Genomic DNA, 26,661 nt, shown 5'->3' on the forward strand with positions numbered 1-26,661 from the left:
ATCCTGAAGCAAAGTTCTTAACTCGAGGTACTATTTCTGGGTTAGCAGAATCTGTAACCTGAAGCATATGTAACCCGAGGTACCACTGTATTGCCTTAGTGAAGGACTAGGACTTCTTGTTTGAGCGACAGGGAGTGCTGTGCCTTCCTGTGAGGTGTAGTGTTTCAAGAACTACAATTCCCAGAGTTCCTTAGTCCATGCTGACCTTCTTCTGTGCATCAGGGTTGCAGATTAACTGCGCAAGAGGGAACAATTCCCCAGGAGAGAGGCCTTTATTGAAGCAAGAGCAGATGGAGCCATTTCCACAACTAAATTTGAAGGCCCCAGAAAGCTGGATGTGTGAGTAAAGAGCCTAACCTTAATTTATAGGTTTAGAGGAATGCCAGAGATTTATTTAGGTCTGAGGGGTTTTGTGCTTGAACATTCTTCCTCAGAATTCTGGACATCTATCGCGATTATTTTATTGTTTCCAGCATTTAGGCCTCGCTTTCTTAAAACAAGAACAAAAAAACACCCTAAAAGGTGCCTCAAAGCGACTTACAACTATATAAAATCCGAACAGTGTGTGTGTAAATCATTTGAAATCAGATACGTACGATGAAAATGCTATAGAACAGAAATTTCTAGAGCCCCTTGAAATAGCAGTAAGCGTTTCGTTTTAAAATACGTGTGTATCGCGACATTTTTTGGATCGGAAGTAAACATGCATTTTTTCAAATTGGTGTTAAAAAGGTGCTTCTTTGTACAGGGTGAGTCCTTTAAAAGAGGCCCCGTGGATACAGAGTACAGTGGTATCTCAGGTTACATACGCTTCAGGTTACAGACTCCGCTAACCCAGAAATAGTGCTTCAGGTTAAGAACTTTGCTTCAGGATCAGAACAGAAATCGTGCCCACGGCGACGCAGCAGCAGCAGCAGGAGGCCCCATTAGCTAAAGTGGTGCTTCAGGTTAAGAACAGTTTCAGGTTAAGTACGGACCTCCGGAACAAATTAAGTACTTAACCCAAGGTACCACTGTACACATGTTCCACGGGGCCTCTTTTAAAAGACTCACCCTGTACAAGACATGAAAAGGCCCCTTTGAGTTTACTGTCGCCGCCAGCGAAAAGGGATCCTTTAAAAATGTCCCATGCCATCTCTTAGCTCAGGCAGACTAGTCCTCAAAGTACCCGCCCCCCAGTCCATGCTGCAAAGCCCCACAGCTTTCTGCACATGCTCAGAACCACTCTTTTCTTCTATATTCCTTCAATATAGTCCAGGGACTATTTCAAAAAATTAAATAACATGATGAGTGTTCACCAGCGGTGGCCTAATTTGGAGGGGTTTTCACAGTGACAACAAGTTCTAACAAAGGTAGACATAAATTGTTTTCCTGAAAACTCTACAGTGGTGCCTCTAGTTACAAACTTAATTCATTCCAGTGGTCCGTTCTTAACCTGAAACTGTTCTTAACCTGAGGTACCACTTTAGCTAATGGGGCCTCCCGCTGCCGCCGCACGATTTCTGTTCTCATCCTCAGGTAAAGTTCTTCACTTTGCTACTTCTGAGTTAGTGGAGTCTGTAACCTGAAGTGTTTGTAACCTGAAGCGTTTGTAACCCGAGGTACCACTGTATAACATTGCTCCTGGCCTTTCAGATGCTATCAGACTACAACTTCCATCATCCCTGGCCATTGGACATGTTGGCTAACAGTTGAGAGTCTAACACCATCTGTCATCTGGGCTGTGTCCAGAAAGTGGTGTTGGGGGATGAGTGTTCAGACCCCTGGGTCCTCACTTGTGGGGTGCCTCAGGGTTCCATCCTCTCCCCCATGCTTTTTAATATCTATATGAAGCCGCCGGGAGAGATCATCAGGGGGTTTGGGCTGGGTATCCATCAGTATGCGGATGATACCCAGCTCTACCTCTCTTTCAAATCGGAACCAGTGAAGGCGGTGAAGGTCCTGTGTGAGTGCCTGTAGGCGGTTGGAGGATGGATGGCGGCTAACAAATTGAGGTTGGATCTTGACAAGACAGAAGTACTGTTTTGGGTGGACAGCGGGCAGGTGTGGGGGACTTCCTGGTCCTGCATGGGACAACTGTACCCCTGAAGGAGCAGGTGCGCAGCCTGGGAGTCATTTTGGACTCACAGCTGTGCATGGAGGCACAGGTCAAATCTGTATCCAGGGCAGCTGTCTGCCAGCTCCATCTGGTACGTAGGCTGAGACCCTACCTGCCCGCGGACTGTCTTGCCAGAGTGGTGCATGCTCTGGTTATTACTGGATTACTGTATTTTAATATTTTGTTGGAAGCCGCCCAGAGTGGCTGGGGAAACCCAAGCAGATGGGTGATGTATAAATAAATTATTATTATTATTATTATTATTATTATTATTATTATCTGGATATATTATTATCTATCATGGAAGCTTTAGTTGGGATTCCTGCATTGCAGAGGGTTGGAGTAGATGTCCTCTGGGTTCCCTTCCAACTCTATAATTCTATGATTCTATAAGTCTAAAAGGATGCCAGCATGGTTAAATCATAGAGTCTAGTGACTATGAAAAAACAAATAAAGAGGAGCAGTTCCAGAGGGCCAAAGGTTCCTCAACCCTGCATAAGAATAAGAATAATTAGAATAATAATGATTAGAATAATTAGAATAATATTAATATGCCACCCAGCTGACTGCGTTGCCCTAGCCACTCTGTGTGGCTCCCAACAAGATATTTAAATAATGTTAAAAGAACAGTTTTTTAAAACCCACAAACACAAAGGAAAGGGTCCCCAGCTACACACACAGACACACAAAGAGAAAATGAAACTTGTAAAAAATATAAGAAATAATTGAGAGTAATGGAAATAGCAATACAATACATACAAGTGCTGCTTACCAAATACAATGCATTGCCTGGAAGTCGTTCGTTAGGTGAGCATTCACATAACGAGTCTACAATTTCCATGGATTCCTATGGATACATTTCTCACCAGGGACTTGTCCAGTCTCTCTGCACAGTCCTTCTCTCTGTGGTTTCTTCCTGCAATGGCTACAGCCAGCAAAAGAGAGAAACAGGAAAAACTGAATTGCCCCATGCATCTCTCCTGCATTCTGATTTGTCCAATCTCACTCTCTTCCTGCCTGCGTGGTTTCTGCCCAAAAATGCTTGCTGCCAACCAGCAAAGCACAAACAAACAAGAAGTCAGGAAGTGGAAAAACTCTGGATGTTCAGATTTCGGAATCTGTGGAGTGTGTCGCTGGGTTTGGGCACAATTCTTTATGTTTGGATAAGTAACTTTTTGCAGAGCGAGCTGGCAGATAGCAGGATCTGTGTGTACATAAACAACAGTGAGGCATGAAAACATACAAAATGAACTAATATATTGCAAGAATAATACATAAGCGACTGTAGCTCAAAAAAACCACTGAACAAACTGAAAATTCCCATTCTCCTGTTTATTTTATGTGTTTTTATATGTGTTTTCATGCTTTTGTTGTTATGTATTGCAATCGTATTTCCACTGGCAACGTTAATTGTTTCTCAGATTGTTTCATCCTCTGAGCCCAACATGTTGTGATTGCTACAGTTGCATTTTAGAGCATCTGCAAAAAAAACACCAACAAAAATAATCAGGGTCTGAAAAACACGGGAGGAAGAAGGCGGAAAACAGTGCGATGCAACAGTTTCATAACTACGTTGTCATGAGGATCACCTGTAAAAAGTGAACAAATGAGGAATGGCAATTGCAAGAGAAAATGTTTGGTGCAGAACACCAGACCAGATTGCGTCTATTGTCAAATGCCCTTGAAAAGGTTGTCCTCCAATGTTCAAACTGTCACAGCAGAGTTGAACATTTTGGCAATGCCTTGCTCCTGGTGGATCTACAAGGAAGACAATTCATCTAACATCAGAAGCCACTTACGGTTAATCTCAGCTGGGAAGCTGTTTTACAGATTGTCAAGAAAGGAAGTGTGAGAGCAATATGATTTGCTGGTGTTTCAGAGTGCACTGAAAATGGACAGTTTTGCTAATACCTTGGCTTGGCCCATTTCCTTCTTCCTGGCCACATAATTTGAACATGGGAGGAAACATGCGCCATCCATGTTTTATCCTCCATTCCCTCATTGGGTCCTCAATTTGAGGGGAAAGCCATTGCAGCTTGTGGGCCATTGCAAACACGGGAACATTGTAGGCAAGGCAGAAGACACAGCCCCAGATCAATTAAAGCTACTTTGGCCGAGCCACAAATCCTATGTCAAGTCTTTTCATGTTTTCTACTTGACTTGTGATAAACCACATCTGATTCATTCATAACTTTCACTTGAACTCCAGCAACTACAAGGTGGGGGACCTCTTGCAGGTAGCTGGAGGAATTTTTGTGGTTCTTGCTGTAAAAGCAGGCAGTGTCGTTTCTAGTAATGGGAAAAGGGAGTTTTTATATAAAAATCAAAGTGGCCCCTATCAATCAATCAATTGACAAAACTTTATTGCCTTAGCCATCGGGCATAGCAATCAGTCATACACATCAATAACTATAAACAATACAGAGGGATAATAAAATAGCGCTATTACATGTAAGATTCCACATAACAGCCCACAACTTTGGCTCCAGGAAACTTTTCCAGCAACAGAAACCAACAGAACACTCTAATCTCTTACATCTGTTTGGTGGCGGTATGAATTTCATGTTTTTTAAAATAATTAATTTTATTGAAAGTTTTCAACATAAGAGACAATAAAACTATTGTGTTTTTCCGTGTATAACACGCCCCCATGTATAAGACGACCCCTATTTTGGGGGAATAAAATTTAAGAAAATGGGGGGAGATGGCCCAGAGTGGTTGAGTTTTTTTTTGGGGGGGGGGAATGCTGAAAATCACTAACCAGACTGACACACGCTGACAACCGCTCGTGTCGCACTAGCCAACATGCGTCTGCCCGCTCACCAACAGCAAACGACAGTCGCACGCCCAATTGCCCAAGTGGCAGCCAATCCACAGCAAACCTTGCCACAGTAACCAATCACCCACCCTATTACTGCAGCAGCAGCAAACCCAAGGCAGCACTTGATGCAGCCACAAATCACCCACAATATCACTGCTGACAAGCTCCTACTCGCGGACGCAACCTATCTCCCATCCATCCCCCCCATGCACTCTCCGGGTATAAGAGGACCCCCATTTTTTAACACTATTTTAGAGTAAAAAAAAACCTCGTCTTGTACACGGAAAAGTTCGGTAATCTAAAAAATAATAATAAAGGACATGGCACTAAAGAGAAAAGAAGATAAACGGAAGGGAAAGAAAGAGAAGGGGAGGGAAATATTTTTTTAAAAAGCAATAAAACACAAAGCCATATGCATATAGCCCTCTGTCACAATTATATCTTAATTCTTAATCCACACATAGAGGAGTGAATCTTCCCAACTCTCAACGTTTTTTATAAGTAGGCCAATAAGAATTTCTGGATAAGAGGTGAAATCTCTTCCCTAGCAGACTTATACAGTGTGCAGTAAAGGAAATAAAGCATAACCCTCACTACTCTGTCCTCTCCTGTTCTACCACTTCTGTAGAAGGCCTCCAAGACTACGATTCTATGATTTCTATTGTTGAAGGGTCCAATTAGATCCTGCCAGAGCCATGACTCATCTACCAGATGCCTTCATTTGCCCAATTGAGGTTAGGGTTTCCAATGCAAGCAGTATCCGTTGCTTGGTGAACCACTCTCACACACCCAGCTCTAATTGGCCATCTAAATTATAGCCTGATTTGGCTACGTGGCTGTGCATGGACTATGCTGGTGTGGATTGTAGAGGTTCATCGAAAGCTACTGCAGAATACTGCCACTAGGCTGTTGGAGTGAGTGCCCAGTCACTCCTGCGTTGAAAGAGCTGCCAGTATGCTACCAGGACAGTTTTATTGTCTTGCTATGGGCATGTATACAAACCAACTGGGGACAGGGGACCTCGAAGGAATGTCTTACCTTGTATACCACTGCCTAGTCACTTCAATCATAGACTCTCTTAGTAATGACCTATTCCCCCAAGGTTCAGCTTGCGTCCTCTGAGACCAGAGCCTTTAGCCTGCTGGCAGCTGCCCTTCGGAATGTGCTTCCAATGAACATCAGGCAGGCTTCTACCTGATGCTGTCTTCAAGCTCATCTTTTCACCCAAGTTTTCTTTGAGATCTACTGATTTGTGATGTCCCATCCTGCCAAGTTCCAGGTGAGGATGTTGAGATCTTTCTTGGCTCTACTGAGTCAACAGTAAGAGCTCTCAGGTGGTCTCACTGTGGCACCGGCTCCAGTGTGGGTGCCTGTATCACCGACATTTAATCTTAGGGATGCGAGGTTTTTTGATGCTGGGCTCTTATAGAAATGACTAAATGTCAATTCCCCTTCCCTAGGTGGAGACTTCTTCCATCTAGGGTAGGAGATCCTGTCGTAGGGTTTTGGGCGCGATGCTGGAATAAGGGTATCATCTCTGGAGAGAGGTTTTTTTTTGTCGCCCATGCCCTATGCACGGGGATGTTATTGGGGTAGGTTATGTATGTTGTCGAAGCTACCAGCATGAGTTTGACCAAACTGCGGGAGGCAGTGGAAGACAGGAGTGCCTGGCGTGCTCTGGTCCATGGGGTCACGAAGCTAATTCACAAATCTTGGGACTGTCCCTGGGAAATGGGGGCGTCTGGTAACCCTACATTAATGCTGCTTAAGGTTGCAAGATTCAGTGACTCTTGGGCAGGGCCAGTGGGGTTAGCCCTTAGGGTATCTTCAGTAGCTATATGGCTAGTTACCACTGGATGGCAGTAGTCTAGGATGGCCTTTTGTAGGAGAGGTGGGGCTGTTTCTTTATTGCTCTGCTTCCTCTCTTGGGCTCTAGTTAGCACCATGGTGGATATATTGCACATTAGTTCTGGGTACGTCCAAAGGCTCAGTGGCTCTCAGTGACAGACAAATGGAGCTAGGTGTAGTGGGCAGGCTCGCTAACAGGGAATTTCCTCCAAGCCAGGGGGAGGCAGGCAAATAGAGTGGCCGGCCACAAGAGTTCAGTTGAATTAGCACAAAGTGGACTTAGATAGTTTCCTCGCCTCAAAAGCAACAACAGTCTCATTTCTCATGCTTTTCCAGGACTCAGAAGGAAGGAGGAGAGGGGAGACTAAGGGGTGAAGGAGCTCACAGTAATTAGAGTAGATTGCAGTCATTCTGTAATTCCACACCGATAGCGCCGGGCCCTAGAGTTGGCGGTATCATCTGGTGTTCCTTCTCTGTGAAGTCTGTTGGCTATATGCTATTCACCACCATTATTTTTTTTTCTTAATGTTGGTGAGCTTAGAAATTTTGTCAAATAAATAAATTCAATATTAAATGTCCCTAACCCTAGTGGCACCTTGGAGATGAGCACATGATTCTTGTGGCATAAACTCTGGGAGGCCAGAGCCCATTTCATGCAATGCACCTGACACAGTGGCCTCTATTTTGTGGAAGGTTATGACTGAATGGTTATAGCATTTGGCTCTTTGTTGCCAGGTCAGACTAATGCAGAAAATCTTCTGGAATCTACAGAATTCCCTAGGAAGAGGGACTAACTGCCAATCTAATTTTAATCCGTAGGATAAGTTTGTCCATTAGGTATTTTCTGACTTGGACTTTGGTTCTGATTTGGAGTTTTAACCTTGCTTTTAGCCACATATTTATCTTCCTGGTGTATAGTTCCTTTGTTGTGGCCGTGGCTAAGATAATAAAGTTTGTTGACTGATTTAGCCTCTTATCTAACAATTCTCCAGGTAGCCACAGGTGAGTGGGTGGATTTCTATGCAGAGATGAGCAAATAAGCTGGCAGATGATGCTCCAACCCTCTTCCACTAGCTTGCTTGATTTAAGCGCTAACTGCAAAGGAAGGGACTGGCAGAGGGAGAATGGACCACTCCATCCTCCTTAGGAACATAGGGAGATGCCTTTTACAGAATCAAGTCATTGGCCCATCTTGGTCCCATGTTGTCTTCATTGACCTACAGCATCTCTCCAGGATTTCAGACTTTCTCAGCCTTACTTGGAGATGTTGGGAATTGAACCAGGGACCTAATGCATGCAAAGCAGATGCTGTACCACTGAGCTGTGGCCCTTCCCCAAGTCCACTTGTCCCCTTGGTAGAGGAAGGCCACTTTCCCTTCTTCCACCAGTCCATTTGGAAGAAAGCAATTTTATTTAATTTTTACTAGCCATCTAAGAAACCAATAGCTTGCATCTGCATGCTGACTGCAGAGTCTTCTCCCTGTTTAGCCTTTTAGCAGGCTCGTAACTTTTGTGAGATTGACTGACTGAATTGATTGACTGGTTTACTGATTGATTGATTGATTGATTGATTGATTGTAAAGACTACACTTTTATTTGTGAATTGTTGTTGTTGTTTTTAAAAAAACCTCCTTCCTTAGGAGCAATAATCAGATTATTTGGTTTTCAACAGCCACCACAACAATCAACACACACATCTCATTAAGATGGCAATGAGGGCTCTGAGCAGACTTTCTCTCTTAGGAACAATTATTCTAAGCTTTATTTCATTTTTTAAAAATTATAGTTATATTATTGCTTTCTTCCATGATGCTAAATGCAGATCACATGAGACCTTCAGCTGGTCTCTCATCCAGACCCTGCTTATCTTCTGCATAACTGTTGCATCATGTGGCTTTCAGCCATACCTTAAGACTTGCATATAGACTACAACGAGAACCTAGGCCAAACTACAAGACAAATCCTGACATACATCTGTTTGGAAAATTATGCATGGATGGGCTGTGACTCCAACAGACAGGGTCTAATTTGATTCATCTAGTCAGCTCCGACTTGTATCTCTGCCAGCCAGGACCTGCCAAGGAGGTCAAAAAGCTGTACTCATCACTGTACTGTACTAAGATACCTCTTGGTCATCTTACAACCTATGCATAATTTTAAAATCGATAAGTTTGTTTGGAATCAGGTCTATATTTGTACTTTTCCGGGCTGCAAATGCAATACACTGGAGTCTATTAGCAAACAGTGATGATGCGCTGACTTCAAGGGCCAACCTACATAAAACGAATGAGAATTCATTTTGAAACACACATCCCATACCTACAATGCAAGAAGGTGTGTCCTACATTGTCCAACTGTGTCCAAGTTCTTGTAACTTATATACAACTATACTTAAGTATATAACATTCTTGGTCCTTTTGGTGTGGATAAAGTGGATAGGGTAAGTGGCGCATCTAGTTCATCCTGTTATCACAGTGATTAACCAGATGCCTGTGGGATACCCTGGAGCAGAACCCAAGCACAAGAGCCCTCTTCCCTCCTGTGTTTTCCAGCAACTTGTATTCAGAAGCATTACTGCTTCCAGCCATGGAGGCAGAACATAACCATCCTGGCTAGCAGTCTTCTCCTCTATGAATGGGTCCAATCCTTCCAGGTTGGTGGCCATCAGTGCCTCCTTTGGGAGTAGTAATAATAATAATAATAATAATAATTTATTTATACCCCACCCATCTGGCTGAGTTTCCCCAGCCACTCTGGGCTGCTCCCAATCGAGTGTTAAAAACAATACAGCATTAAATATTAAAAACTTCCCTAAACAGGGCTGCCTTCAGATGTCTTTTAAAGATAGGATAGCTTCTTATTTCCTTCACATCTGAAGGGAGGGCATTCCACAGGGCGGGCGCCACTACCGAGAAGGCCCTCTGCCTGGTTCCCTGTAAACCTGACTTCTTGCAGTGAGGGAACCACCAGAAGGCCCTTGGTGCTGGATCTCAGTGTCCGGGCAGAACGATGGGGGTGGAGACGGTCCTTCAGGTATACAGAACCGAGACCGCTTAGGGCTTTAAAGGTCAGCACCAACACTTTGAATTGTGCTCAGAAACGTACTGGGAGCCAATGCAGATCTCTCAGGACCGGTGTTATTTTGTTTCATTTCACTTCCCTATTAATTTGTAATCCGCCACTCTAAATTACTATGCACAAGGTGGTTTACAGCAACAAAATATGCAACAAAGAAAGCACACCTTTATATAGTAAACTGACCCAATACAAAAAGTCATAATAAAACATAACTTTAAAATGGAACATCTTATACCAGATAAAAGTAATATTCAATAATCTATTAGAATATATTAAAATTAACTCTCAAAACATCAGCAAATAATAATTAAACAGAAATTCACTCTTAATAATTACAATAAATAATTACTAAACTATGATAAGTTAAAAATAACTGCAAGTCACAATGCATAAAATACCACAATACATACAAAACTATGCAATGCACAAAGAGGTACTATTTTTTTTATTTAAAAAAATCTCTTCTGAATCTTCCAGCATTCAGCTTCACTGGAGGTCCACATGTTCTATTGTTACATATTTTTGTTAGAATACCAGCAACTTCACATACCAGCTCTTTAAGCAGCAACAAATATCTATAATAATATTGCAAAAAAATCAGTTCCACTTGTAATCCAAACACATAAACCAGTTTAAAATGTCTTTCACCTTCACTTACAGGTAACTATTTCTACAGGGCTAAACCGAATATCACCTGGGGGAAAGTTCCATAAGCGGGGTGCCAACACAGAGAATGCCCTGTCATGATTAATAATAATAGTAATAATTTATCATTTCTACCCCACCCATCTGGCTGGGTTTTGGTACTTGGGTCCCAAATTGTTTAGGGCTTTACATGCCCTTGGATTGGACTCAGTGATTTGCCAATAACCAGAGTTGGGTATCTTTCCTAGTTTTCCTTTCAAGGTAGATGGCAGGGGTCTCATACTGGGGGAAACTCTGACAGCTCTCTTTAAAATAAAATAAAAATGAAGCATCACCTGCACTTCCCTTGATAACAGGCCCTTTTAAAAAACATAAACAACACCTGAATCATAGAAACTTAGAGTTGGAAGGGACCCAAAGCCATTGCGTCTAACCCCCTGAAACTGTAAAAGGATAAAGAAAGGGTGTGGCCTTCCAGATGTTGTTGGACTCTCAATTCCCATCAGCCCCAGGCAGCACAGCAAATGTCAGGGATGATGGGAGTTGTAGTCCAGCAACATCTGGCGAGCCATGGCTTCCTCGTTCCTGTGCTAAGCCTTGCCACTGCATACTGTACCTGAAAGTGTCCACTCATTTTCACAGCTGCCCCATGTGTGTTCTGGGATTCAGGCCCAGAACTGGAAGGCTGTGCTCACTGACCACAAAGCTCTTGGTTGTCTAAGCTCCAAACCGCCTCCCAAAGGCTTTGCTCGCCACAAAGTTCTCTGCTGTACCAGCACCAAACCACCAACTCATGTCCGTCTGTAGGCAGTGATGTTTTTAAGAGGCGGATATTGGAGTATGGAGCATCTTCTATTGTGCCGACAGCATTTGGGCAGGAAAACAGGTGCTACCCCATCTCAATCAGACCCAGAACCACAGTTCAGTGGTACAACGCCTGCCTAGCATGCACAAGTTCCCAGATCCAGTCCCCTCTCTCCAGGCAGGCCTGGGAAACCCCTGTCTGAAACACTGGGCAGAGTAGACCATACTGAACTGAACAGGGATGGTTCAACTCAGTGCAACACGTTTTCCTTATGTTCAGAGAGCAAATCTCCAGAACATTTCAGGATGGTGTGTGTTTGCCACCCCCTGAGTGCTTTTGAATGGGACACCTATTTAAGGCAATAGGATCCACAGCTTCCTGCACAAAGGAAGCAGGCAGGATCAGGCAGCTTTCTATAATTTCCGGCAGGATCCACCTTTTTTTTTTTTTTTAACCCACCCCCATCCGCTGCCATTACAACGCTGCAGAGCTCATACCCTCCATTTTTTTTTTTGTATTATTATTTTTTAATTCTTCATCCTCTTAGCGCTTAGCTCCCCTGTGTGTGCGTGTGCTTTGAATTAATCCTTTGGAGTGTTTGTGTATGTTTTCCCTCCCCCGCTCCTTAGCCACACCGCTCTCCCCCCCACCCCACCCCCCACACACATACAAGCTCCATCCCTGATTTCTGGGTGTGTTAACTCCAATGTAGCTCTTTCAGCTCCGTGTGTGTGGGGGGTGTGTGTGTGTGTGTGTGTGTTCTCTCTTTAACCCCCCCCCCACCTTCTCCGCCCCCAGGCATGAGAAGCTGCAAGATGGTCCGGGTGGTTAGTGTTCTGGGTCTGGTGATGCTCAGCGTAGCTCTGCTGATTTTGTCCTTCATCAGCTACGTGTCTCTGAAAAAAGACAATATCTTCACCACTCCCAAATACGCCAACACGGGAGTGCCACGAATGTACATGTTCCACACTGGATTTAGGTGAGTGCTTGAAATACATATATGTATATATTTAAATGTACATATATCATCTTCCAGGGGAGGAAAGAGCCAGTGAGCTGGGCGGAGGGTATGCATGCTGGAGAGGAAGGTTTAGAGGAGGGAAGGGTGTGTGTTGCGCGGGGGGGGGGGGTAGATATTACTATTATTATTATGATCATTATTGGATCAACGCTCCGGGACACCCCCATTTCCCACCTCTTCGCTTTTTGTGCCAGGAGTAAACCAAGCCCCCACCCCTCCCTTTTAAAAATCGATCAGATCGTGCAGAGGTGGGGGGGGGGGTGCCTCAGTGGCCAGAGGAAGGTGGGAGGTGAGGAACCCCCGGCTCCTATAGATATAGATAAAATATGATGCGGGTCTCTGACGAGAATCATGGTGGCTCCCTGCCCGGTTCATGTATATTCCATCATGGGGCGAGCTGATGGCGCAGGCGCCCTCTTTCCCCGGCTGGGGATGGGGGAAGACATCGGCGCGGCTTCCCCACCGTTTTGGGGGCGGGTTGACAGATGCACAAACGCTCTTTAAACGCGCAGGGGGCTAGGAAGGGTCTCCGATCGCTCCCTTCCACCATTCCTTTTCTTCCCCCATCCCCACCCCGGTGTTCTGCACTGCCCCGCAGGTCTGGTGATAGAAGTGGGGGGGGGTGTTCCTTTGTGTGATTGTGGCTTTCTTAATTTTATTTTATAATGCATTTTTTAAAAATCTGCTTGGAAGCGCTGCGCTCCCCACCATCCCAAAGAAGCGCAGATTTACTCCCCGTTTTAGCGCCGGCAGATTAGAGGCACCCTCTTCTCTGCGCGCAGAGATCAGGCCCGGAGAATTAGGGGAGGGGAATTGCAGGAGGAAGGTGGATTTTCCAGGCAGGCGTGAGGCGGAAGTCGTGGAGACGATTCGCATGCTCTGCTGGGTCTTCCTCCTCCTCCTCTGCTGGTCCAGAGGCCGGGAAATGCCCCACGGTGTGCAGACGTGGCGTTGCATTGGCTCTTTGCAAAAAAAATAAGCCCCTTCCCAGCTCCCACACAAATGCTCCTGGGGGTAGTGGTTTGCTTGAAGTGGCCTCCTCCCTCTCAGAGTAAGAAGAGTTTTAAAAGTGAATGGAAACTTGAGGCTCCGACGTTATCTTTCGGAGGTCGCTGTCCATGGTGCTGAATTTGCATCCGCTCCCGTTCTGCGCCCCTCCGCCTTCACTCCCTTCCAAGCTTGTTCTCCGCTAATGAACCGCCCAGATGCTAACGGCTTTGGCTGTTCAGAATGGGGGGGGGGGTCAAAATCAGAGTTTGTAAGGGACCTCAAATGCCATCTAGTCCGACCTCGTGCTGATGCAGGAAATCCTGCAGCGTCCCTGTTCGGTGCCCGTCCACCCTCTGCTTCTAATTAAGGAGAACTCTCAGATCACAACATTTGAAAGGGCGTACCATTCTGTTTGTTTTCTACTTTTGTGCATAGGTGCTGCCTACCAGAGGAAGCAGAACTGGGCTAAATGGCCCAGAGGTTTCGACTCAGTACAAGGCAGCTGGATACCTTAATCTATATTCTGTGCATAGGTCCCACTTGAAATTGCTTTTGCATGTTGTCTTCTCCATGCTGCCACTTTAATAAATATAGTGTTATGTAACCACAATGCTGAGGCTGCTTCTGGTGGCATCGTCTGCTGTCTAGACTAATGTGTAGACTGGCTCTTAATCATTAGAAAATTTGAAGTATTGGGGAAAATTAGAGGCTAACAGCACAATCAGATACATGTTTTCTCAGAATTAAGTCTTCCAGAGTTCAGTGGGACTTACTGTTGTTTAGAGTTGCAGCCTAAAATATGCTTTACATCAGGGATTGAGAATCTGCTGTTGGATTCCAGCTCCCATTGGCCCCATCTAGCATGAGTGATGGAAGCTGATGTCCAACAAAATCTGGAGGGCACTATAGGCTTCTCATCCCTGTTTTACATGTTACATTTGTTCTAGTCACATGTAGATAGAAAGTATTATGTACAGCCCATCAGGTGAGATGGCACATTTGCAAAGCTAAGCAGGATCCGGTATGGTTTCAAATTGGGTGGGGGACTGCATGTTGAGATTCCTGCATTGTAGGGGGTTGGCCTAGATGACCCTCAGGTCCCTTTCAACTCTATGGCTCCCTGTATGCATGCAGCAAAATGCTTAGGAAGGACTCTAGCTCAGTGGTAGAGTAGCTGCTTTATTAAATCCCTGGCGTCTCCAAGTAGAGAATGGAAGATACTTCTGTCTGAACAACCCTGAAAAGCAACAATCAATCAGCATAGATAATACTGAGTTAGATAGACCAGTGGTCTGGCCTAGTATGAGGTAGCTCCCTAAAATACGTTCAGGTGAGAACACACAAACAATGATCTACACACAGGTTTCAAGCATTTTCATCAATGGAAAAAAAATATCTTTTTTTTATTCCATAAAATTTATACACTGCCTGAGTCTAGAAAAAGCTATCACAAAGCAGTTTGCAAAGATAAAACAGAAAAATTGAGGGGCGGGAATTACAGCCGTACTTACAAAAAGTTAAAAACTTAACAAAAGTACAGAGAGGAAGAAGGGCCAGTCTGCAGGGGAGTTTCTCTTACAGGTTCTAAAGATCTCAGGAATCTGCTCTGCAGTTGCCGGGAGTAGGGCTTTTTGAGTGTGGCTTCCTCTATTCTGTGGAATAACATTTGCTGCCATGATATGACAGACAATCACGATCTGCACTTTCTGGAAACAGCCGGAGACCTTTTTGTTCTGACAGGCTTTTCCAGGTGGATGAATGGACCTTTACTTTGTTTGGTTTTAGTTTCTTTTTAGATGTATTTGCTGTTTTTTGCTTTCATGTACATCAACTTGAGATTGTTGTTTTGAAGGCAATTAATAATAATAATAATAATAATAATAATAATAGGTGGGGCAGAAGAAGCAGTAGAGCAGTGTTTCCCAACCTTGGGTCTCCAGCTGTTTTGGACTACAACTCACATCATCCCTAGCTAGCAAGACCAGTCAGGGATGATGGGAATTGTAGTCCGAAAACAGCTGGAGACCCACGGTTGGGAAACACTGCAGTAGAGGAATAGGAGAGCATGAAGCACATGAATTCCTGGGGACAAGGAGAAGGCCAAAAAGAGTCTAAAGGATTAAAAATGGTAGCAAGCATAGTTTCAGGTCTCTAGCATGCCTGTAGCATTCCATAACATATTTTCCTCCCCACAACATATTAAGTGTAAGATTACATATGTAGCAGGATCTAACAGATCCTTTGGGCAACAGGAGCAATGCTTTCGAACCCTCTTCCTGTGGGGGAAGCCTCTCCCAGCACACGTATGAACAGCATGTCAGGGAGAATGAACAACTTGCCTCTAACATTTTCTCCAGGTTCTCATCTGGACTGGGATTTGGTGAGATATGTACAACCGAGCATGTTTAGATTCCAAGCGTAATGTGTCACAGAACATATCATGTCTATTTGATGGTGGGGTGTCCTTGAAGACTGGTTTGCACTTCATTCTAGACTGTAATAGAATAGTTAATTTACTCCTTCAAGCTTCGAGTGAATTCACTGACGGTGTGGATATGTGATCCCTTTCAGGTCCCAGTTTGCACTGAAGTTCCTTGACCCTTCCTTTGTACCCAATACAAACGCCTTGAACCATGAGTTGCAGGATAAGGCTCCCAAATGGACATTCAACAGAACGGCATTTTTGCAGCAAAGGTGAGTGAGAACGAGGCAAAACTAAGCCATCAAGCCAAAAGCATGTTGTCATGTTTCTTTAAAAAAACAAAGCAATCGCTGTTGTTATTTAACTAATTATTTGGCAACAGGTAGTGTGTGGTCTTGAGAGTTTTAAAGATCAACCAGCCATAACAGTGATCTATGAATGAACGAGCAGTGCTTTGAGATGGGGTTCTGTGTTCAAAATCAGAACTTCTGCTTTTCTCAAATGTTCTCAAGTGCTTATACCAATAAATGCTAAGCCCTTCCTATTTTGAGAAGGCATGTTTTTACCACAGACCTGTTGCTGAAGATGTGACTTGTTTCTGATCAGAATGTGAAAGTTGTATTCTATTTCTTTCTCGCCTCCATGGCCTCCTGGCAACCCTGGCTCCAGTGGCAGGTAGCGTGGTGGTGCAGAAGTGCTTACCTGACCTCCAGTCCCAGCAAATGAGTTTATACCGCTTGCTGGGAGGGAGAGTGCCATGGCTGCAGAAAGGGCAGCATGGTACATACACGCCAGCAGGTACATTAGATTGGCACAGCCAGGGCGTTTGCATTGCACCAGGTTTGTCGCAGCCTCATCCGAGCCCTCCCAGTAAGCAGCGACAGCTCACCTGCCGGGAGGTCAAGTAAGCACCAACTCCCCACCATGCCATCTTCTTGTCTGACCCCCGTTACACTCTCAATGTGAGACCACAACAAAACTCTGCTTGCTGAGAATTCTGAAGTCAACAGAGAAAGTTGAAGGAGGATAGAAATCAATTGCGCACTGCAGGATCCGACTGCTTTCTCCATCCAGTGATGTGGGGTATAAAATTTCCCAGGGCTTTCTTTTTCGGTGGGAAATTTTCCCTTCCGGAAGTTCATTAGTATCAATGAATGGATTCCAGATGCGAATAGAATATTAAGCAAGCTCGGCAGTTTCAAAGATGTAATTAATATTTGTCCGGTGATTATCCCCCGCGAGTATGTGAGTCAGCGTATATCGTGCGCAATTCTTTGGGTTTCTAACATTTATTAGTGCGTCAACAGTTTTCAATAACTTCGGGGAGGTCCCTCAGTTTTAAGTGATGTAAGAGAAGCACACGATCTTGTTTTTGCAATTTTTACAAGTATTCAAATAATACATAATTTAAGCTGTGCCCTTATTTCTTCCCTTCATTTTTTTGTGGGGAATTGGGACAAAAATTAACATGGGGTACTTTTTTGAGGGTGGGGGCTTTGTTTACTAAATTGGGGGGGGATAACATGCTAAATTAAATCACTTGCTCACACATCAGAAAACTGTCAGGTACAAATTACCCTGTGCAAGTTAGCTTAATATCCACAGGAAACATTTCCAAAAACATTTTCCCATATTAAATTTTTGCAAAAACCCACATCGCTATATCCATTCATAGTTTGCCTCTCCTTACTTCTCTCTGTCCACTAATTTCCCCAAGGAGCTTAGAGGGGTTAAAAGGAGAGAGGGCAGAGGAGATAACCATTGATGAAGAAAGGTATCCTTTCCAGTGTATAGGAAATGGGTCTCCACCCCAACTTTCTCTTATCTTTTGGCCCAGGAACCTTCAGAATTCTTAGCAGGCAGAGCCCTCACATTATTGGGAATGACCTTGCTCAGTTGTAGAGCATCTGCTTTGCATGCAGAAGGTCTCAGGGTTCAATCCCTGGCATCTTCAGGCTGGGAAATACCTCTGTCTGAATCCTGGAGAGCTACTGCCAGTCATTGTAGACAATACTGAGCTAGATATGCCAATGGTCTGACTCTGTATAAGGCAGCTTCTTGTGATCCTATCTAAACCATCTTTCCTCTATGCCAAGAGCACACAATTCCTGTACCCGGTTATTGCATGATAAAACAAAATAATGAAAATGCTCTTTATTCCTGCTGTCTTTTATTAGTTTTGTTCCAAGTTTGTTCCGAGTTTTACCAAAGTGGGCACTGTTGTCTAATAGCTACCTGTTCTGTCTGAAATATAGACTGGGATGAGACAGCTGTGCTGCAGTGTTAAAAAAAACTACAAATATATTGGACCAACTGAATGGGCCAGCGCAGGCAGAATGTAGGCTTAATCTGCAGTTAAGTACCGTATTTTTTGCTCTATAAGACACATTTTTTCCCTCCTAAAAAGTAAGGGGAAATGTGTGTGCGTCTTATGGAGTGAATGCAGGCTGTGCAGCTATCCCAGAAGCCAGAACAGCAAGAGGGATCGCTGCTTTCTCTGCACAGCGATCCCTCTTGCTGTTCTGGCTTCTGGGATTCAGAATATTTTTTTTCTTGTTTTCCTCCTCCAAAAACTAGGTGCGTCTTGTGGTCTGGTGCATCTTATAGAGCAAAAAATACAGTAATTGGGAGGAAGCAGCTATGAGATCAATTTATGATGTTATGTTTGCAGGTATATTTTGTTTTATTCATTCTTGTAAATCATCTTGGAAATATGATTGAAGGGCAATATATATATTTGTGTGTGTGTGTGTGTGTGTGTGTGTATACAAAGCTGCATGCTTCCTCCTCCCAACTCCTATGTAGGAACATAAGAAAAGCTCTGCAGGATCAGGCCAGATGCCCATCTTGTCTAGCATCCTATTCTCACAGTATCCATCCAGATGGCTATAGATGGGCTGGTGGATACAGAGGAGTGGTAGGAAGCACTAGCTGGGGAACTCCCCCAAGAAACCCCCCAGGGAAGAGGACTCAGAGCCAGGGGATCAGTGTTGGAGCAATGATGAGTGGTCAGAGGAAGAAGAGGGAGCAGGCTGGCAGGGGGAGGTGTCAGAAGCTGAGGAGGCAACAGGGTATAGTGAGCAGGAAGAAGCTGGGGCAGAGAGCAGTCCAGAATCAGAGGCAGAAGTGGAGGCTGGAGAGGAGTGGGAGCAGGCTGCTCCTGTTGTGACCAGTTCCTCTCCCCACTGGTCTCCCAGAACATACAGAGGAATGAAGAGGGCAGAGCAAAGAGAGACAAGGCGAAGGCACCTCAGGTTGCTGGAGAAGGAACCAAGAGAGGATCCTTAGAGAACGGTGGGACATTCAGTCCTCACAACTGCCTCGTTGGGGCAAGACCTACTGGGAAGAGTTGCTGTGACCACTAGGCATGCACTGTTTTTGGTTTCTTTGAATAAAGAGTTAACTTCACTGACCCCAGGTGTTTTATTGCTGACCTGCTCCTGACAAAAGCCTGCAAGCAGACCCTGAGTGCAACCATCCTCTCCTCTTGCGTGATTCCCGGCAGCTGGTATTGAGAGGCACACTGCCTTTGAGAGTGGAGGTAGATATGTAGTCATGGTAGCTACTGTGTACCATTGATAGCCTTGCCTTCCATGAATTTGTCCATTCCTCTTTTAAAGCCACCCAAAACAATGTTTCATCAGTACATCTTGCGGGAAAACCCCATAGCTTAACTAGCTTACGTTATGTGAAGAAGTCTCTTTCCTGGAGCAGCCTGTGGATGGGTGGATTCCCTGGACCACCCTCTGTCAGGGTAGAAAGTATGGAGATCTGTGGGCAAAGAATACCTGCCCTCAAAGTCGTTGTTATTGCAACTGTGGAAAGTTTTGTTGTGAGGGGCTGAAAAGGGGTGTGTCGCGTGGGTATATCAGGGGGTGGATCAGAAGAGGCCTCGGATCCACAGGATCCCAAGCCCTCCTGTTCCCTTGACATGCCCCCAACAAGGGAGACAAACTCTGCCAGTCCTGGAGCAGGCACAGTTATTTTCCTTCTCCTGGAAACCAGTGGATTGAAGGGCAGAGGGGGAAACTTTCCAGTATGGCCAACACAAGCCCAGTAGGGTTTAGTAAGTGGTGATTCCTCTACCAAGGACTCTTCCTCCTACCCACTTCTGTGTAAAAAAAGGTAAAGGGACCCCTGACCATTAGGTCTAGTCATGGTCGACTCTGGGGTTGCGGCGCTCATCTCGCTTTATTGGCTGAGGGAGCCGGCATACAGCTTCCGGGTCATGTGGCCAGCATGACTAAGCCGCTTCTGGCAAACCAGAGCAGCGCACGGAAACACCGTTTACCTTCCCGCTGGAGCGGTAACTATTTATCTACTTGCACTTTGACATGCTTTCGAACTGCTAGGTTGGCAGGAGCTGGGACCGAGCAACGGGAGCTCACCCCATCGTGGGGATTTGAACCACCGACCTTCTGATCGGCAAGTCCTAGGCTCTGTGGTTTAACCCACAGCCTCACCCACGTCCCCTCCACTTCTCTGTAACATTGCTCTATTAAGAATTACATTGGCACAGACCTTAACCCCAGTTAATGCCAGACCAGAATTCCAGTTTAACCAGTATGGCGATCACACAGGGTCCCCGGACGTTTAATGGTCTATTGATCCCTGTGCCACCACTGTGCTCGCTTCCCTGCTGCCACCAACCCGTTATTCTCGGGTAAAACACTGAGTTCAGACAGCTGTTAAAATTGAACCAAATAAACAAATTTATTTTACAAACATTAACAAGTTTATGGTTTCTCTGATAATATTCTTGTCAGTTTCTTAACTTTAGTTTCTTTACTGGCCTATACCTTCCTAATACCTTCTGACTGATTATCTCAACTGTTTGACTGACTCCTCTTAACAAATTCTCTCACTCTCTCACATCAGACTAGCCCAACCTACAGACTTATCCTCTCTGTCTCTTCTAACTCCAGACTGACTTCTCAAACACCCTAACTCTAACTCTTAACTCCTCCCCTTGGGTTCCCATTGGTTTGTCATTTTACAATTAGTTAACCCTTTCCTTATGAACCCAGTATGATGTCACACACCTAGGAGGGCAAACGCTACAACCAGTAACCAAATTATGGTTAACTGAACTTTATTAACAGTTGCTGCAGATGGATTTCTTAACTAGTTAAGGCAAGAGGGGAGGATTTGTGCAGACTGAAAAGGGGGCTGCAGGAGATATCTGCAGCATTACAGCTTGCTATTGATCCCTTAACCTTGTTTCAGAGGGATCCGGCGCTTACAACCGCATGAGCCCAGCAAGCAACATAGAATAACCTGGAATCACATAATTTACTCAACCAACAGGCTGTTCAAACATGTTAGAATCATAGAATCATAGAGTTGGAAGAGACCACAAGGGCCATCGAGTCCAACCCCCTGCCAAGCAGGATACATGCTTTCAAATCCAAGAGCTTTCTTCTATGGGAGTGGACATCTAGCATCAAATAAAATAAAATAAGATGGAATAAGGCACGGTGCTCTGAGGTAAATGTAGGTATGTTGACTGTTGATTGGATTATAGTTTATTTGATCCTGCAGGGAGAAGAGGCTAGAAGTTGGATTACATGGCTTTTAAAATAGGGATGGCAAAAGGAAGCACAACAGCTTTGGGTTAGGAGTGTCATCAGCTCAGCTTCCGTTTTGATGTACCTTTGTAAGGCAGGCAATGTACAAGGCACAATACGAAATTTCATTAAGTGGGCAAGAGTCTATTCAGTTTCAATTTGATTGCAGACTCTTCTTGTCAGTGGGGTCAAGAATATGCTGTGTTATTTCCATGGAACCTTTCTTCAAGTTTCTATATATACTGTCGCACTAGCAAATCCAAGGCAATTTTCTGTCAGATAAGCAAGTTCTAGATCTTATTAAGCTTTAAACATTTCAGGCCGGCAAGTCTGTAGGTTGCTCTGAGGGCCATCAGAACAGAGCAAAGTGAGGTATGCCTAAGTGAGACACCAGTAGGAAGGCAAAGCCGGTATATGCAAGGGAAACTTACCAACAAGCTGGTTTCCAGATTCCCCAATGTGTTGCAAACATAAATGTTTTTCAGGGGAAATGCGCCACGCCTAGATTGTGGAATGGCAAGATGTGCAGAGCCTTTGACTCAATCGTTCCTGAGTACCCTCACCATCACTGTGGAGTGCATAGGTTGTTTTATTGTATTTTAAATACTTTGTTGGAAGCCGTCCAGAGTGGCTAGGGAAACCCAGCCAGATGGGCGGGGTATAAATAAAAATTATTATTATTATTATTATTATTATTATTATTATGAAATGAAGCAGGAGACTTGCCAGCTAGAGGGCAGGTATAAATCTTGGTCTTTGGGGTCAGCCTAATTGCTATGCAATGAGTTTGTGTAACTGGCTTCTATACTGCTTACTACGATTTGAAAAATAGTTTTGGTTTAAAAATTTGAACATACTGTTGCACACCACACCAGTCTCTGAACAGTGCAGAATTCCAGGCGCTTAACCAGGGTTTATGTTTCCTTTGGAATGAGGGACAATGGAGATGGTGATGTCTTTATGATACATGGTTTATTTACACATATATACAGCCTGAGCCTACAATGGAGGAGTTCACTGCATTTAACATCCCAATAGGATCTTGTTTCACCCATTGCCATAGCCTTGGATGCAAGCAGAAATCAGGCATGCCTCTCCATCACAGGATTCAGCCTGCTTCTTCCTCCAGTTTCTAGCTTACACACACAACTAAGCTCTGGCCTTTGCTTTTTCCAACTACCAGCAAGTTGAGGAAGGGGGCCCACCCATTTGCCGTCTGGCATAAAGCCACATCCTTTGTACACTTAATGGTCCGTTACCTAGGCTGTCACCTCACCAGGAAGGGAACCTAGCTATTCCAGAAATTTGAATTCTTGCTTAAGTTTTACAACTTGATGGATCAAGGAATTAGAAGGCTCTCGGCATACAGCCTGCAAACCCCTTCTCAACTCATAAGAGTGCGTACGCGCCGCTTGTCAACCACTTTGCCAACCCTACTTTCCCCACACCTGACCCACCCCCTCGACTATCCCCGCACAGCCTGCTCCAAGCCCCACCTTTAGAGAGCAGTTTCTGAAGTGCCTCCATTATATCATGCTCCAGCTGTTTTTAAAGCCCTATATGGCCTAGGACCCTTGTACCTACAGGGCCGCCTCTCCTGATATGTCCCACGGAGGACCTTACGGTCTTCAAACAAAAACATCTTGGAGGTCCCAGGACACAGGAAGGTTAGGCTGGCCTCAACCAGAGCCAGGGCTTTTTCGGCTGTGGTCCCGATCTGGTGGAACACTCTGTCACAAGAGACTAGGGCCCTGCAGGACCTGACATCTTTCCGCAGGGCCTGCAAGACAGAGCTGTTCCACCAGGCCTTTGGCCAAGGCACAGTCTGACCCCCTCCTTTGGTAATCCTCACAGAACTCTAGCCCAATGGTTGCCATGAATTTGATTTTGAATTGATTTTAAAATGAACTGATTTTTGAATGCTGTGTTACTTTTATTGTTGTTAGCCGCTCTGAGCCCGGCTTTGGCTGGGGAGGGTGGGATATAAATTAAAAATTATTATTATTATTATTATTATTATTATTATTATTATTAAGGGGCAAGGTGCTTCACAGAACATTTCCCCCCATGCACTGCTTGCTTCCTTATTTGCCTGCCATTCTGTCATCTCACTGAAATTAGCATGGCCACCTATCAGCAGCCATGCAAACTGCAGCGTGACGACAGACTTACATTTTTATGTATATAGGAAGATACTGTTTGGTTTTTAGAATGTTGTAAGCCACCTTGTGGTCTCTGATGAAAGGTGGTCAATAAATGAAATAAGTAAATAAATGATTTCATTGGTGGCTGGAAGAGGCGGCGCAAATTGCAACGTGATGCCATTACCAGATGGGTAAGAGATGTTAAACTTTCCAGGAAAGTTGGGATGAACTCAACAGAAGAATGCTGTTTTCAGTAGTATTCCTCTTTGGAGGAAGAGCAGCATATGCCGGTAGCAAATAAGTAATGAAATAGACCAGGTTGTTTAGTTTTCTCCTGATGATGAGTAAATGGAAACCATAATGGTATTTTTATTAGCCTTATTCGCTTTAGGAGAAATTTTAATATTTGCAAATTGACCTTATGATTCCCCAAATAGAATATTAAGAAGCTGTGTGTCTGCAAAGGGGAGACAGCTGAATGTTGCTTTGAGATGCCAAATGAGGATACTGGAAGCACTCACTTCAAAACTTTGAGCGCATTATCGTTAATGCCATTAAAGATGACTTGAGAGTTCTGTGCTGATGATACAGGGAATGCACAGTAATGTTTCTTTGCAAAGCTCTTTCCTTCCCCCTGCAAGGTAATAATATAAGATACCTTTGCAGTTTAATTCCCTCTGAAAGACTTATATAAACTGTATTGCAATCAGGTAGCAGTCCCAAACCAAAATGCATTATCTTTGTGGTCTAGTAGAAGTTGACAAGCGTCGGTGGTCAGAGTCTCAATTACGTTCAATTACACTGGGCAGAATTTTTAAGAAACCTTTTCTTTTTTTCTTTTTTTGCTGAAATGCATTTCTTAAAATAAAAAAGTCTCTAATCCTGGAAGCTTTTTCATTATATGAGACAGTGAAAGAGAGTCTTTGCAGCACCTTCTTCATAAGGTCTAGAGCAGAGGTGGGGTAACCTCAGGCCCAGAGACAAGATGTGGCTCTCCAGGCCTCTCTGTCTGGCCTCCAGAACTCTTCCCAGGTCACACCCCCTAACTGAAGCTGCTTCACACACTCCTTTAGTGTTTTTGCCTGACTGGACCATGTCCTTAAGCCCTGACAATGCTTCTTGGATGCCTGTAAAGGTAAAGGGACCCCTGACCATTAGGTCCAGTCGTGGCCAACTCTGGGGTTGTGGAGCTCATCTCGCTTTATTGGCCGAGGGAGCCGGCGTACAGCTTCTGGGTCATGTGGCCAACATGACTAAGCCACTTCTGGCGAATCAGAGCAGCACATGGAAACGCCGTTTACCTTCCCACTGGAGCAGTACCTATTTATCTACTTGCACTTTGACGTGCTTTCGAACTGCTAGGTTGGCAGGAGTGGCTGCCCGTATGGAGGAGGGGGAAAAAGGGGCGTGTGAGTTTATGTAGTGGGAGATTAGCAGACAAACCTAACAAATACATATTCTTGCTAGTTAGCATGAGAATAATAATAATAATTTATTATTTATACCCCGCCCATCTGGCTGAGTTTCCCCAGCCACTCTGGGCGGCTCCCAGTCGAGTGTTAAAAACAATACAGCATTAAATATTAAAAACTTCCCTAAATAGGGCTGCCTTCAGATGTCTTTTAAACAGACATCTTTTAGAAGAGACTAAGTCCACAGAGCTACAGTGGTACCTTGGTTCACGAATGGCTTGCCTCCCGAACGCCACAAACCCAGAAGTAAGTGTTCTGGTTTGCAAATGTTTTTCAGAAGCTGAACGTCTGGCGCGGCTTCCGCTTGAGTTCAGGAAGCTCCTGCAGCCAATCGGAAGCTGTGCCTTGGTTTTTGAACCATTTCAGGAGTTGAACAGACTCCCAGAACAGATTAAGTTCGAGAATCAAGGTACCACTGTATATTGCTGAGAGACAGATACTCAGACCATAGAAATGCAGTTGGTAGAGAGGGCTCTGTGTGATGTCATTTCCCATCATCTCCTGGAAAGGAAGGAGCATATAGTACTTCCTGTTCCTCTCTCTCTCTCTCTCTCTCTCTCTCTCTCTCTCTCTCTCTGCCCTGCGCCTGTTTGCCTGAGATTGGTTAAACTGTAAATATAAGTACCGTATTTTTTGCACCATAACACTCACTTTTTTCCTCCTAGAAAGTAAGGGCAAATGTCTGTGCGTGTTATGGAGCGAATGCCTACGGGTGGCGGGGGGGGGGGATCTGCTGCAGTCGTGAGCAGAGGATCCATGGTTCCCCTTCCTTCCCTCCTCCGTGGCTCGCTTTGAAACAGCAAAGCAGGAGAGGAGCCGCTTACACAGGTGTAAGCGGCTCCTGTCTGGTTGGCTGCTTTAAACCGTGCTCTCTGTCCCTCTCTCCTCCCCACTCAGCTTGCTAAATAGCAGCAAAGCTTTTCAGCTCCCTAAGCCGGGGAGGAGGGAGAGAAGCAGAGCCTGCTTGTTTTAAAGGAGCAAAGCGGGAGAGGAGAGGAGCCTTCTCCCCTTATATTCCTCTTCTGCATTATTAGCAGCATCCTTCTCCACACACCCCATGCATGCTCCTTGTCCCTTGAGTGCTTTTCCTTCCCTCTCCACTTAAAACGTGGTTACAAAGCACGGATCCACATGGATCCTCAGGATTTTTGCATTGGGCTACCCCAAACTCACCGTCAGATCACATGTCTGTGGCCACAGCATGAACCACAAAAATCATACATCCTCCACTGTTTCGTTTAGAATATTTTTTTTCTTGTTTTCCTCCTCTAAAAACTATGTGCGTGTTATGGTCAGGTGCACGTTATAGAGCGAAAAATACGGTATTTTGCTTGCATAGTTTTTACTGCTACTGTTTCTGTGAACCAATGCAAGATTATAAAGTAAGTAAATCTTATTTTTATACATAACTTTATACATTGCTGCCTGGTTCGTTGTTACGCAAGCTAAGAAGGGGGAAGCCAGCTTACAAAGTGAGTCTTTGCAGCCCAGTTCCTATGCTTCCAATTTCACTGCCAATAATGGGATTTAAAAACTCTGTTTAATGCACACATGTGGGCAGCTGGAGGGATAAATTGCAATTAACATATCCTTTCCTACCCATTAAAACCCTTCCCACACAAACTAGCCTAGTGCACATTGCTCCACTCACTTTTGTCTCTGTCACTCTCATGTGGCCCCTGGAAGGTTCTGAAAAAGGTTCCCCACCCACCTGGTCCACAGATATTAGGTTGGATCTAGAGATCACTCC

At 44.6% G+C, this 26,661-nt stretch overlaps 1 protein-coding gene across 2 annotated transcripts in view; it reads left to right on the plus strand.

The window, feature by feature from the left end:
• The first annotated feature begins 217 nt into the window (after positions 1–217).
• The window catches only part of ST8SIA3 (ST8 alpha-N-acetyl-neuraminide alpha-2,8-sialyltransferase 3), a 40,075-nt gene continuing 13,631 nt past the window's right edge, over positions 218–26,661 (plus strand). Inside the window, exons 1-3 of one of the 2 annotated variants that reach the window (XM_080973583.1) lie at positions 218–339; positions 12,094–12,274; positions 15,878–16,000. In XM_080973583.1, coding sequence (XP_080829709.1) covers positions 291–339; positions 12,094–12,274; positions 15,878–16,000 — 353 coding nt within the window. In that variant the 5' untranslated portion in view covers positions 218–290. Of the gene's footprint in view, positions 340–6,179; positions 6,199–12,093; positions 12,275–15,877; positions 16,001–26,661 lie in introns of those variants that run through there. The other variant, XM_080973584.1, reaches the window with a different exon arrangement.

This window comes from Podarcis pityusensis, assembly GCF_964106645.2.
Source record: "Podarcis pityusensis genome assembly, chromosome: 11".
In the NCBI taxonomy this organism is placed as follows: Eukaryota; Metazoa; Chordata; class Lepidosauria; order Squamata; family Lacertidae; genus Podarcis; species Podarcis pityusensis.